Source organism: Euprymna scolopes, chromosome 22 (assembly GCF_053919585.1).
Source record: "Euprymna scolopes isolate OS-2025 chromosome 22, ASM5391958v1, whole genome shotgun sequence".
In the NCBI taxonomy this organism is placed as follows: domain Eukaryota; kingdom Metazoa; phylum Mollusca; class Cephalopoda; order Sepiida; family Sepiolidae; genus Euprymna; species Euprymna scolopes.
The window spans coordinates 98,082,616-98,097,308 of NC_136503.1; the positions used below are offsets into that span (position 1 = coordinate 98,082,616).

The 14,693-nt window shown below is 32.5% G+C and overlaps 1 protein-coding gene and 1 long non-coding RNA gene across 2 annotated transcripts in view; both read right to left on the reverse strand.

Annotated features, from left to right (window-relative positions):
- Positions 1–6,925: 6,925 nt before the first annotated feature.
- LOC145243559 (uncharacterized) lies at positions 6,926–11,920 on the reverse strand. Its single transcript, XR_013862906.1, has 2 exons — positions 9,868–11,920; positions 6,926–9,488 (listed from the first exon to the last, which is right to left on the reverse strand). It is a non-coding gene; the product is annotated as an uncharacterized LOC145243559 (long non-coding RNA).
- Positions 11,921–13,006: 1,086 nt separating this feature from the next.
- Positions 13,007–14,693, reverse strand: part of LOC145243560 (lysosomal leucine aminopeptidase-like) — a 73,991-nt gene continuing 72,304 nt past the window's right edge. The window contains exon 10 of the mRNA XM_080106536.1: positions 13,007–13,524. Within this exon, the coding sequence (XP_079962662.1) occupies positions 13,348–13,524 (177 nt within the window). The 3' untranslated portion in view covers positions 13,007–13,347. The remainder of the gene's footprint in view (positions 13,525–14,693) is intronic.

A 14,693-nucleotide genomic window follows, 5' to 3' on the forward strand; every position in this document is an offset into this window, starting at 1 on the left:
TTTTGGCTTCGATTCTAGTTGATGGTACCCAAGTCGTATATAACTATTAATAGGGACCAGATTTGCTAGGATACTATGTACAGGGTAGAACGATAAAATTGTCACCCCCACCCCCAAAAAAACATAACTTTATTTTAAAACTTTTTTTTTTTTTAATCAATTCAGGTAACTTGATTATGTAGTAGAGCTGACATCTATTCAATGTAGTCGCCTTCAGCCTCAATCACTACCTCAATACAGGTCCGGAACCGGGAGCATGCCTTTTCTACAACCTCCTGCGAGAGCTTGGCGAATACTTGGCAGATGGCAGCAATCAGGTTGGCTTTGGTGTTGTAGGATGTCTTGTTGGTGATGTTCTTGACGTGTGACTAATGGAAGTATTCTGGTAGATTCAAGTCAGAGGAGGAGACGGGCAGTGAGAGAATGATACAAAGTCGTAGCACTCCTCCTGAAGCCAAGCCTGGCGCTCTTTGGACTTGTGAGATAGCGTCGAGTCCTGCTGCCACACTTAGGGCTTGCCAATGGCCACCTGATTGCACCAGGGGATCACCAAACTCTTCAGCACATTCAGGTGCACTTTGGTGTTGATTTTCAAGTCGACTTCAATGATGTGGCTCTCACTTGAAACCATACGAAAAACCATAACCTGGATCGTCTGATGCATTGAATTGTGCTCTCAAATGTTGAAACAGCTGGCTTGGCATTTTGAGGGAGCTGGCAATGGTCCTGCTGTCATAACTTGAATCAACAGAGAGCACGAGTTGTACAACAGCGCATCTCCAATCTCACTCATTGAACAGTAGATGGTCTGAAACAAAAAAAGAAAACCGATTTTAATCAAATGGAAATGGAATCATGTCAGCTTTTCTATAGTGACAATTTTATCGTTCCACCCTGTACTTATTAAAATGTAATGCTTTTCAAATTTGTTTTTTAACTACAGTTATGTTGCTATCCTCTGAGGACTGAGTTACATTGTTAGCTGGCTTTTTTTTTTACTTGAAAGTCACCACTGATCAAGGCCCAGAGGCCACTCGAGGATAATGGTTAATGAATGTAAGGTGGTAGTGTAGTAATCACTTATGGTGTAAATTGAGTAGAATTTGATTATTTGTAGGGACAGCTCAGCAAGAACTTGTTTACATTGGACTTGAATGCTACCATGAAGCATTCAACCAGGAAGCAGGCCAGCAGAACAATGTTCCACAGTCGGACAGTTCTGGGAAAAGCCTGTGTTTAGATTTAGGCACAGTTAGAGGGGAGGAGAAATCGTATATAGTGATTAATCAGAGCCCATAGATGAGTGTTTTTTATAAAAGTTTAGCAAGGGGAGATCATAAGTTAGAGTTCAGTCGAGCACTCACACAGAGTTTGCAGGGAAGAGAAAAGAACATCACATACTAGATTTCAAAACTGGTTTTGAACTCTAGTAGATATGGCAACATTACTCCATTTTAGGGAGTACCTAACTCTTCTACAGATAGAGGATTGCATCGGCAGTAAAATACCTACTGGAGTGATAGTGATCCAACCATTTTCCAGCGATCTTGGCAACAGATTTGATGTATGTGTTCCATTTCAGATCAGAAGTGAAGGTCGGTCCCAGAAGCTTGTCAAGCAATGGTACTTCCTCAAGACGAGAGTCATTCATTTCAATCGGGAAATGATGCGGGAGTAAAAGCGATTATGATGAAAGGAGCAAAGCTTGGTTTTCAATGCATTAAAATTAACCGACCACCTTTTCCCCCATTGCACCATGTTCCTAAGCTGGTCGTGTTGTCATAATTTGTGGTGCCGTCTGCATATGTTTTTTTTTTTTTTGTTTTTTCTTAACTTTTCTTCCTTTGAAGATTGTAATGCTGGGTATGGGGCAGCCAAACCAGCTGCCAACATTCTCCTGCTTTTCATTGAAACCAACCGAGAGATCTTTTTAGTATCCTTGCTGTTCCCTTAATTGCAATTGTCTGGATCTCTTTTGCACTTGGTTCACCAGGAATATTAGTTAGGTAGGACTTCAGGTTCTTCATAAACATTGTGGCATCTACAGGGTGGTCAAAAAGTCAGGTAACATTTTAAAGAAAAACGATATTAGCAATACACATATATTTAAGTACCATACATTGAAATATAAAATGAAACAAACATGAAATATGTTTATTTTGTTAATTGTCGTCCATTTCTCTCTATCAATCGCTGGAAGCGATTAACCACTGATTGTGTAACACGTGTAATAATGTCAGCTGATATCCGCGCAATCTTCTCTTCAATAAATAACTTTAAAGACGCTATTGTATCAGGCTTCTTGCCATAAACGCTATCCTTTACATACCCCTCCTGATTTCTGGCTTTGGGGCTAAGATTCGGAGATCTGGCTGGCCATTCAACTGGGCCACGGCGACCAATCCATCGTTGTGGAAAAATTTCATCCAAGAAATAATATTAAACGAATAGAGATTATAATGGATCATATTGTTTTTTCTACCTTTAACATGTTACCTGACTTTTTGACCACCCTGTATAATAACTGGTATGATTGATATCTCCCTATAGTCTTAAATGTAATTTGGGAGATGATTGATAAAGAATAGGAAGAGATTTGGGCCTTGGATGCCAGCATTAATACCCTAAGTTTCCGATTTTTGCCCCTCCACAACTGCTATTATAACTGGTAATCTTGTGAAGTAGACCTTTATACCATTCTCTATCAAAAACCTTTGATATGTCAAGAGCTATAGCTCTCAAAATAAAGCCGCCATCAAGAGATTCCCTAATCTTGTGATATAACAGTTAGTACATCAGCTGTAGATTTTGCAGGACGGTAACCATATTGCATGTCACTGAGCATGTTAATTTTGCTGAGGCGGTTGACCGCTTGTTTATCACAGATTCCAACAACTTACTCATGATGCACAGAAGACTGATTGACTACGGCTGTGACAACAGCATATTCTTTTTATTGTTTTGACTCGAGTATATATCTGTTAATATCTTATGTTTTTATATAGACGAATGTGGTTCTTGGTTGATTAACTGTGTTGGATATAAACTCGAGTCAAAAGAATATTCTGTTGTCACAGCCATAGAGATAAGTGATCTCTGGAATTTTAAATATGAGGCATATTTTTAAATAAGAATACAAAAATATATTGATGAAGTTTTCCAGGGTGTTGGGAAGCATTTCTCCTTAAGTACGTATGGGAGCTAGTTTCGGTTGAAGCTTTTTGGGCACTATAATTTGAATGCCGTCAGAATCAAGGTTTTTGATTAGTTTGGCAACATAATGTACAGATAGTCGCATAGTGTTTTCAGTCACAGAAGGAAATAAGGAGGGATAGGCGACCCTGATCGCAAGTGATAGAATTTGCTGCAAGGTTCTTGGCTATGAGTTTTTGATTAGTTTGCCAACATAATGTTTTTTTTTTGTTTTTTTTATATTACATTTTCACCCCAAACAAGGCAAATTGCCACTTTGGTGTAGGGGGCTACTATCAGGGGCAACAACTACTGGGGTACTATGTAGGGATTTGGGCAGCAAGGTGTCGGTTCACGTTACACTTGAACTTCTGCACGTCAGTACTGTTGGGGAAGCAGGGACCTGGAATGGAATTCCAGAGTCTTGCGGTTCTGGGGAAGAAACTATTGGAGTAAAAAGATCTTTTACATCTAGGGATCTCTACAGTGTGGGGGTGGGATCTAGTAGCCTGTCGGGTTTGTCGAGGGTGCTCGCGTCGTGGGGGCACAAGTGATTGCAGTTCGTCAGAGCATTCACCACTAAAATACTTGTAGAAAAGGCAGAGGGATGCAACATTTCGTCGATGGGACAGAGGCTGAAGCTTAGATGCCAGTTCAGGGCCTATTAGGTTTGCGACTCTCTTTTGAACCTTGTCAAAGAGCGAGAGACTAGTAGCAGATGCACCAGCCCAGATGTGGCAGCAATACTCCATACATGGGCGAATGGTGGCCTTATAGAGGTACAGGATTTGTATGTCGCATATTTGTATGTCGCATATTTTTAAATAAGAATACAAAAATAAAACTAACGAGGACTTTAAGCAATGATGAATCTATTATTACATCCACTTGTTTTCTGTTATATCAATCAACTTATGAATTTAGTGCATCCGTTCCGCTTTCATTTGTGTGAAAAGTAATTGACTCGTAACTAACACAGATGATAGAAAAATATAATAATTATTTATGTACTAATGAATCACTATTTATCGAGGTCATAGACCACTCAAGGATAAGGATTAACAGGAGGAAATAAGGAGGGGTAGGCGACTCTGATCGCAAGTGATAGAATTTGCTGCAAGGTTCTTGGCTATAATATGTAGAAAAAGAAATCTATGGTTTGTTTTACTGTACACACAGATTCGAAAAAGTTGTCACAAAACAAATATAGAACAAATATATGTTATCTAAGGCAAGAGAAGTTACTTTTCTACCTAACTGGATATGTTTTTAGCGTTTTTATTTAATGTAACATGTTTATTCAGCTCGAAAAACATACAGTTTACCGATGTATTCGAAATTTTAAAATAGCAGCCCACTCTGTCTTTGAGGCGGTAAGTTTGGGAAAATTAGTTATAAATAAAAAAGACAAAATACTTTTAGAAACTCGCTCAATATATGTCACCGTGACATGGACTGACATATATTTGGCGGGTTTTTAACAGTATTTTGACTGTTTTTTTATTTATAACTCCTTTTCCCAAACTTACCGCCTCTGAGAGTCGGCCACAATTTTGAATTTTTCAATACATCGGTAAACACTATGTTTTTAGAGCTGAACAAACATGTTACATATAATAAAAACACTAAAAACATATCCAGTTAGGTAGAAAAATAACTTATCTTGCCTTTGATAACATTTATTTGTTATATATTTGTTTTTTGACAACTTTTTCGAATCTATGTGTACAGTAATACAAACCCGTATTTTGTATATTTTTTTTATTTTTAATCTATGTGTACAGTAATACAAACCCTAAATCTATAGATCTACTAGCATGGGTGTCCGAGTGTTTGGAGGTGTGTATTGAGCAAAAAAAAAAAAAAAAAAAGTGGTAGTAGAAAGGCAGACTCGAACCCGTACCGCAAAGGAGGAAAAGAACCTGACGTCTTTGCTGTTACGACCACCACCAAACCGGAAATGACGTAGGTTTAAATTAAGGCTAGACAATCGAAAGGAGAGGATAACTTTCAAAAATATCAGCGAAAAAAGCGACCCCCCCCCTGTAGAAAAGTGCCCAGTTGAAGGTGAAGATATTAATGTTTTTAGCCAATTTTTTGATATTTGTTGTATGAAAGGTTGAACTTCCAAACGATACTGATCTTGTAAAAATCCGTCGCCTCTGTCGAAAGTTTTAGGCAGACATGTAAACATACATACATACATACATTTATATATTTGTAGCTCAAATACATTTATACATTGGTAACTACAAATCTTCGACCCAAACCGATTAAAAAGCTCTTGCCCTATCTCTGAATACTCTGTCATGTCAAATTCCACATGTTTAGACCAGAAATTGACTGAGTAATTTGGTAGAGACCGCAGAGGTCAAATTTATTTTTAACTTTGACCCCTTAACATTTATTGTTTTTAGGCTCAAATAAAGTTATTAAGTTGGATCCATGTCCAAGGAAACTATATCTAAGATTTCAAGTGTTTAGACCCAAAATTGTCGGAGGAGTTTGGTAGAGTTCTCGAAGGTCAAATCGATGAACTTTGACCTCTTAACAGCCAAATTTCTGGCCGAAAACAGGTTACAAAGGTTTTCTCAAATCTCAGTATCCTGTATATCAAATCTCGAGTTTGTAGACCGAAAATTGACAGAGTTATTGCGTAGGGAAATGTACACAGACAGACACACACACACAGAGACACTTTTATAGATATATAGATAAAAGTGAAAATGAATGTGTGTGTGTGTGTGTTTGTGTGTTTGTGTGTGTGTGTGTGCATTTCCCTACCAAACTACTCTGTCAATTTTCGGTGTACAGACTCGAGATTTGACATACAGGGTATTGAGATTTGGGAAAAAACTTCTTTTTTTTTTTAATCAGGTTTCAGCCAGAAATTTTGCTGTTAAGGGGTCAAAGTTCAACGATTTGACCTTTGAAAACTCTACCAAACTCCTCCGACAATTTTGTATCTAAACACGAAATTTTAGATATAGGTTACTTGGACAGGGATCTAACTTTATAATTTGATTTGAGCCCAAAACAATAAATGCTAAGGGGTCATATTTTTTTAAAAAATTGACCACTGTGGTCTCTACCAAATTACTCAGCCAATTTCTGGCCTAAACATTTGAAATTTTACATAAAGGGTATTCAGACATGGGGCAAGCTTTTTAATCGGTTTTTAGCCAAATGTTGGCTGCCAAGAGGTCAAAGTTCAAAAGATTTGACCTTTGCAGTCTCTAGCAAACTATTAAGCAAATTTTGGATCTAAACATTTGAAAATTTACATAAAGGGTATTCAGACATGCAGCAAGCTTTTTAATCAGGTGAAAATTTTGTTGCCAAAAGATCAGAGTTAAAAGAGTTGACCTTTGCAGGCTCTACCAAATTCCTCGGCCAATTTTGGATCTAAACACTTGAAATATTAGATGTAGGTTACTTGGACATAGGTCAAACATTTTAATTTGATTTGAGCCTAAAAGAATAAATGTTAAGGGGTCAAAACGGGGTCAAAGTTAAAAAACATTTGATCTCTCCTGTCTTTACCAATTTTTCTCTATAATAGTTAAGGAAGCCTAAGCATTACCGTACATATTCACACTTTTTGATATATACATATGCACATAAAGTTATAAACAGTACACAGGGCCCGAGCAACGCCAGGTGGAACTGCTAGTATTTAAATAATTTGAATATAGAAGTTTTAAATGATACAAATAATGAAAAGACTGCAAAGAACTTTTAAAAATAGAAATTTATTCAAAGTTTGATAGTATACAGATATTATTTGGTCAAACAACGATTCCTTTTACTTTTTCAGAAATCCAATGACCTCGTCACCAGAAACTTCTTTCATTAATAAAAAAAAAATTATAAACATTGTTTAAAAAAAAAAAAAATTTTAATTAAATCTTTTTTTAATTAAAAACTGTTTTAATTAAAAAAAATTTTTTTTGAATGATTTTTTTTTAATTATTGAAATTTAAAAACAAATTCAATTTTAAAAAAATTTTGTTATTAAAATTAAAAAATTAAAAATATTTTAAATTCAAAAAATAATTTTTTTTAATTGGAAAAAAAAAAAAAAATTTTTTTTTTTTTTTTTTTTTTTTTTAAATCACACATCTTTCATTTTCACGTTTCCACAACTTCCAACTGGGCTCTAACCCATTTCTCAAAATTCACACACATCTCTGCCAAAATCGTCTTTCCTCAAATCCAGGTATAAAAATTGCTCAATATTGAAGAACTAGTCTTAAATATCTCAAAAAAAAAAAAAAAAAAAAAAAAAAAAAAAAATTAAGATTTTTGTTTTCAACAAATGAAACCAATATAAATGAAATAGTTCAAGCAACTCACGCCCATCTTCAGTAAAACAAAGACATTTATTTTCCTCATTGTCAAACTATAACGATGAATACTAATAGCAGTCGAGCTCTCCTGTTATTGATAATGCAGACAGTTATGAATGTCTTATTTTATGTGTAAAAATCACGCTGTCACACGAGTAATTGTAGTCGGCCTTAAAAATATTTTCAATCATCCAGTCCTTTTAAATGCAGAAATATTGGATTCATTTTTAAAATAAAACATTTTGTAAAAAAAAAAAAAAAAAAAAAAAAAAAAAATTTGTTTTAAACAATTTTAACACTAGCTGGACGCCTGGCATTACCCAGTCGTACAATACGCTTAAACATGATATTTTAATTTATGCAGATTGCCGATGTATTATAAAAGAATCAATCGTCTATTGATTATTATATATTACGAGGAATAATTTGCCCAACGGATTAATTCACAAAAAAATAAATTTTAACTAATAGTGATAATATCGTTCAAACTCCGTCTATGTTTATTTACAATATCACATCAGCTGATATGTGGGCTTGACAATGAATGCTTTGGAAAAATCACTTCTGAACAATGTTTAATTTTAAAATATGCAAATGAAGAAATGATTTGCTGCGATTTTAAATGTTACCTTTTTTATTGTAAATTGAATTCATTATTAAAAAAATCAAAATGAAATGCTAGGTACACTCGGGTTTGAACTGGGGACCATTCAATCTATAGTCAAATACTCCAGATGACAATAGCCCTGTTTTTTCAAGAAGAAATGATTTACTGAGAATTGAATCTCCCTTGATTTGCTGAAAATTATCTCCCTTGGCCAGTGTAACGTAAAATATTACCCTGTAAAATTCTTTTCTTTTTATAAGGAAGAAAAACTATTTTTAGGATCGGATTTTTACGATACTAATAATTTCTTTAAAAAACATATCTAAACACACTACCCAACATAAATTACCTTCGTGTGAAATTTGCTAAAGATAAGCTCAGCCGTTTCAGAACCTATGAGGAAGGAACTCACACACACACACACATAAAGTGACTTTTATATAAGAAATATATTAGTAAATTACTAAATTTTATTGAACAAAACGAAGACTAAGACAATTTAACGTTCGTACGTTATCACCCATCACCCTTTTTTGAGCCCATTAACTTTTAGATGCCAATATTTTGAAATAAAGAAAAACTTTAAAACAGTATTAGTTAAAAATTATATATTTTCCTCGATTCAGATGTTAATTCTCTTGACGTTTCTAGTTGTTTTGTTGTGACGTGTAATATGCATTTTTTTTTATTTTGTGACATATTGCGCATTTACTTTTTTGTGACATGTTGCGCATTTATTTTTTGTGACATGTAATATGGGCACTTATTTTTTATGATATATGTGCACATATTTTTGTGACATGTAATATGTGCACTTATTTTTTGTGACATGTAATATGTGCACTTATTTTTTGTGACATGTAATATGTGCACTTATTTTTTGTGACATGTAATATGTGCACTTATTTTTTGTGACATGTAATATGTGCACTTATTTTTTGTGACATGTAATATGTGCATTCATTTTTTGTGACATGTAATATGTGCACTTATTTTTTGTGACATGTAATATGTGCACTTATTTTTTGTGACATGTAATATGTGCATTCATTTTTTGTGACATGTAATATGTGCACTTATTTTTTGTGACATGTAATATGTGCATTTATTTTTTGTGACATGTAATATGTGCACTTCTTTTTGTGACATGTAATATGTGCACTTATTTTTTTTGACATGTAATATGTGCACTTATTTCTTTGTGACATGTAATATGTGCACTTATTTCTTTGTGACATGTAATATGTGCACTTATTTTTTGTGACATGTAATATGTGCACTTATTTTTTTGTGACATGTAATATGTGCATCTATTTCATTGTGACATGTAATATGTGCATCTATTTTTTGTGACATGTAATATGTGCACTTATTTCTTTGTGACATGTAATATGTGCACTTATTTTTTGTGACATGTAATATGTGCATTCATTTTTTGTGACATGTAATATGTGCACTTATTTTTTGTGACATGTAATATGTGCACTCATTTTTTGTGACATGTAATATGTGCATTCATTTTTTGTGACATGTAATATGTGCACTTATTTTTTGTGACATGTAATATGTGCACTTATTTTTTGTGACATGTAATATGTGCACTTATTTTTTGTGACATGTAATATGTGCACTTATTTTTTGTGACATGTAATATGTGCACTTATTTCTTTGTGACATGTAATATGTGCACTTATTTTTTGTGACATGTAATATGTGCACTTATTTTTTGTAACATGTAATATGTGCACTTATTTTTTGTGACATGTAATATGTGCACTTATTTCTTTGTGACATGTAATATGTGCACTTATTTCTTTGTGACATGTAATATGTGCACTTATTTCTTTGTGACATGTAATATGTGCATTTATTTCATTGTGACATGTAATATGTGCATCTATTTCATTGTGACATGTAATATGTGCATCTATTTTTTGTGACATGTAATATGTGCATTCATTTTTTGTGACATGTAATATATGCATTCATTTTTTGTGACATGTAATATATCCATTTATTTTTGTGACATGTAATACGTGCATTTTTTTATTCAAACATTCAAATACATTTGTAGCAGACGTTTTATTGTAACTTAAAATTAATAAATCATCGTTTCATCATTAATGCGCAGAAAATTACTTTGAAGCAAAAATAAAATAAAAACAATTAAAAGCATCGTTTTTGGCATTGGAAATCTTTTTTCATTTTAATATCTTTTTCAATATTAATACCCAAAAAAGTTCTGCTCTTTTTCAATTAATCGTCCGAACACTCACACCTTTTTTTTAATTTAGATTTTCAAATCTTCAAAACAGCTACATGGTAAGCAGCTGATGATCCCTATTTTCTATTGAACAAGTTTTTTCCCCCATCGTTATATAAATGAATTCTCCTGTGGAATTGCGGATTTACTCACAAAAAGTCAGCTTATGCAAGTGCTACGTCTGCGATATGTTCGATTAATTTTTTCCAGAAATTTAAACTGCATTTTTTTAATTATTTTATTTTAGTATCTTGTTAAATACTCGAAGCTTCTTTAGAGATTTTATATACATAAGATTGATTTTTTTTTATTAGTGATTCCCTAGTATTTTCTTTCTATACGCTCCCTGAACGCTTATTATGAGAGTTATCTGACCTTTCTTTACATTTTGTTCGACCTACATTTCTAAGAACGTATTATTTTGTTTATTGTTTTTTTTTTAATTATTTTTTTATTAAATATTATTACGTGCATAAAGGTGAGACTAGTAAGACTTACTTTTATGCACGTAATAAATTTTAATTAAAAAAAAAAAAAAGTATATATATATTAGTCATCCACAGACAGACTGTTTCGCTGTATCACAGCTCTTCAGTGTGGCTAGATTTGCAATTTCCTGAAGCCAAGATTAAAACAAAACAAAAAAAAAAAAGGTTTGCAATACACAAAGAATGAAATATTGCAAAAGCGGTTATCCCAAAAACACACACATAAAAACTAATGTCTTTAGGTATAAAATAATAATTATTTAATCATAATTATCAAGCCCCTTTAAGTATGGCACTGTCTGGGAAGTATTAATTAAGAGGCAGTCAACTAGCATTTATGCAATGTTCATGACTTCCTGTCATTGGAAAACTATGTATTGTTTAATGTTTGTGCCGAATACAGTATTTATATGTTGTTAATCCCATTCATTTTCATGGCAATCGTTTGGTGGCCCAGAGGTATTTTCACCTCCTACACTGATAATTGCATAAGCACGAAACACTAGTGTATGTAGTTATAAAAGAATTATTCAATTATAATTTTATACATACATTCGATGCCTCCGTTCAGTTGTGAAAGGCAAAGGATGCACTCAATAGGAGCAGCTGCACGTTTAATTGTGAGGCAAGGATTGTGAAATCCCCAACCACATCTCCTGAATCAGCACTGCTTGAGCCCAGTGGCAAGGAGGAGTCATGGACACCTGGAAACAATGCCGAAATAAGCGGAGAACATATACAGTACCTGGAAGCCCTAAACGGTCACCCATTTAGTAGTGATAAGGTTCAACATTGCTTAATTTCAGTGATCCAACATGAACCTGTGTGTCAACGTGATTATTGTATATATATATATATATATATATATATATATATATACTCGGGGTTTTTTATTCAAAACTAATGAATTCAACGAGGTTGTTAGATAGTGCTCAATAAAAAGAGCTGATAATACTTGTTTATTGTTATATAAACATGTTTACATCCCGCTGCTACAAACAGCCACTTGTTTCAATCAAACAACAGATATCATCAGGCAGCGACTTGACTATTCAAAAGTTCAATGAATAACCTTTATAAGTTTATTCATTGAACTTTTGAATAGTCAAGTCGCTGCCTGATGATATCTGTTGTTTGATTGAAACAAGTGGCTATTTGTAGCAGCGGGATGTGAGCATGTTTATATAACAATAAACAAGTATATATATATATATATATATATATATATATCATTTTATTGGTGTTGTGGGGGAGGGGGTATGTTTTTTTATTAAAGGTTATTAAGTGCATAAAAGTAAAACTTAAGACTGAAAAAATATGAGCTAAATTTCCAATGCCAAAAACGATGCTTTTTTTTGGTTTTATTCATTTTTGCTTAAAACTAGATGCAGGAATGAAACGCAGAAAATTCTGTGTAACTTAATTGCCACATATAGTCATAACTTACTACTTAGCCCTACTTTCATATTGAGTACTCTTGAAGTAAACACTAATAATTGTTACATAAAATAATATATATATATATTTTGTGTACAGAAAGCTGTTAGTTGAGACAAATCATTGGTACCGTCGGTTTCAAGCCCGATAATAAGGCCCATTTAAGGTATCCTTATCAAGCTCTCTTCAGCCAATATTCGAAGAGAGCTTGATAAGGATACCTTAAACGGGCCTTATTATCGGGCTTGAAACCGACGGTACCAATGATCTGTCTCAACTAACAACTTTCTGTACACAAAATATAAATACGCTCTAACAATTTGGATTTTCCTTTTAATTGAGCACTCTGCTGGAATTCTTTTTCAAAAAAAAACTAATCATATATATATATATATATATATATATATATCACACACACACATACACGGACGTACATACTATTAATATACTGCTTAAACTGTTAAATATTTCATCTGATAGCTCCTAAAAATTTCATCTATTTGTTTTGCCATTTTTTTTTATGCATCCAATTTGAAGTTAAAATGTTTGTAAAATCAGTGTGAATTTCATATCAAAATAAAAAATAATATGCATTTTTTGGGTGGCGAGGGTAAGTTTGTTTTTTTTTTAATTTGATTAAAAACAAAATATTTTTTTAAAAAATTGATTATAAAAACAAAATATCTTTTTTTAAAATTGATTATAAAAACAAAATATTTGTTTAAATTGATTATAAAAACAAAATATTTTTTTTAAAATTGATTATAAAAACAAAATAATTTTTTTTAAAATTGATTATAAAAACAAAATAATTTTTTTTAAATTGATTATAAAAACAAAATATTTTTTTTAAAATTGATTATAAAAACAAAATATTTGTTTAAAATTGAATATAAAAACAAAATATTTTTTTTAAATTGATTATAAAAACAAAATAAATTTTCCAATTGTGTGTACAAAATCGAAATTGTACATTTTCCAAAATAAAAGTTTTTTTCTTTTTTCATTTCATCAGTCTCGCGCAAAGAAAGGTTTTGTGTGTACAAAATCGAAATTGTACGTTTTCGGAAGGCCAATATGGCTATCATCAAATAAGGGAGTCCAGGTAAAGGGCTCAAGATTTTTACCCAAGGTTGGCCCACTCACAATATCCGCAGAGAGATTCTGGGCCATAAAATAGTCTGTAACCTAGAAAATAAAGGGAATAAAAATTAGTTCAATGTCAATAATTAAAACCATTGTTAAATTGAGTGAGAATACCCGGCATTGTGACTGCATTATTTGCATCACAGAAACAAAAAAAATAATGGTGAAACTAAATAATTTTTATTAGAAAATAGTGCCCCATCAAAATTCAGTAATATAATCCCCTTTCCAATTTTAGCAAAATTATTTACTATCCAACATTAGCGAAATAATGCCCTATCCAATTTCTGCAAAATAATGCCCTATCCAATTTCTGCAAAATAATGCCCTATCCAATTTCTGCAAAATAATGCCCTATCCAATTTCTGCAAAATAATGCCCTATCCAATTTCTGCAAAATAATGCCCTATCCAATTTCTGCAAAATAATGCCCTATCCAATTTCTGCAAAATAATGCCCTATCCAATTTCTGCAAAATAATGCCCTATCCAATTTCTGCAAAATAATGCCCTATCCAATTTCTGCAAAATAATGCCCTATCCAATTTCTGCAAAATAATGCCCTATCCAATTTCTGCAAAATAATGCCCTATCCAATATCTGCAAAATAATACTCTATCCAATTTCTGCAAAATAATACTCTATCCAATTTCTGCAAAATAATACTCTATCCAATTTCTGCAAAATAATACTCTATCCAATTTCTGCAAAATAATACTCTATCCAATTTCTGCAAAATAATACTCTATCCAATTTCTGCAAAATAATACTCTATCCAATTTCAAGATAATTTTGTATCCAATTTCAGCATAATAATGCCCTATCAAATTTCAACAAAGTAATGTTCTATCCAATGGAAGCAACATTTTGAATTTAATTTTAGAAAAATAATGCCTTATCCAACTTCCACAAAATAGTGTCCTGTTCAATGACAGCAAAATTATTTTGAATCCAATTTCAGCAAAATAATGGCCTATCCAATTTCAGCAAAATAATGCCATATACATTTTCAACAGAATATCTTATCCAATTTCAGCAAAATAATGTCGAATCCTATTTCAGTAAAATTATTTTGTATCAAATTTCAACAAAATAATGTACCACTCAATTTCATCAAGTTATTTATAAGTCTTCATTTTATCATTTTTCAACCAAGAAAGTTAATGTGTTTTAGACATTTATACATCACTTTGTAAAAGAACTTTGTATGAG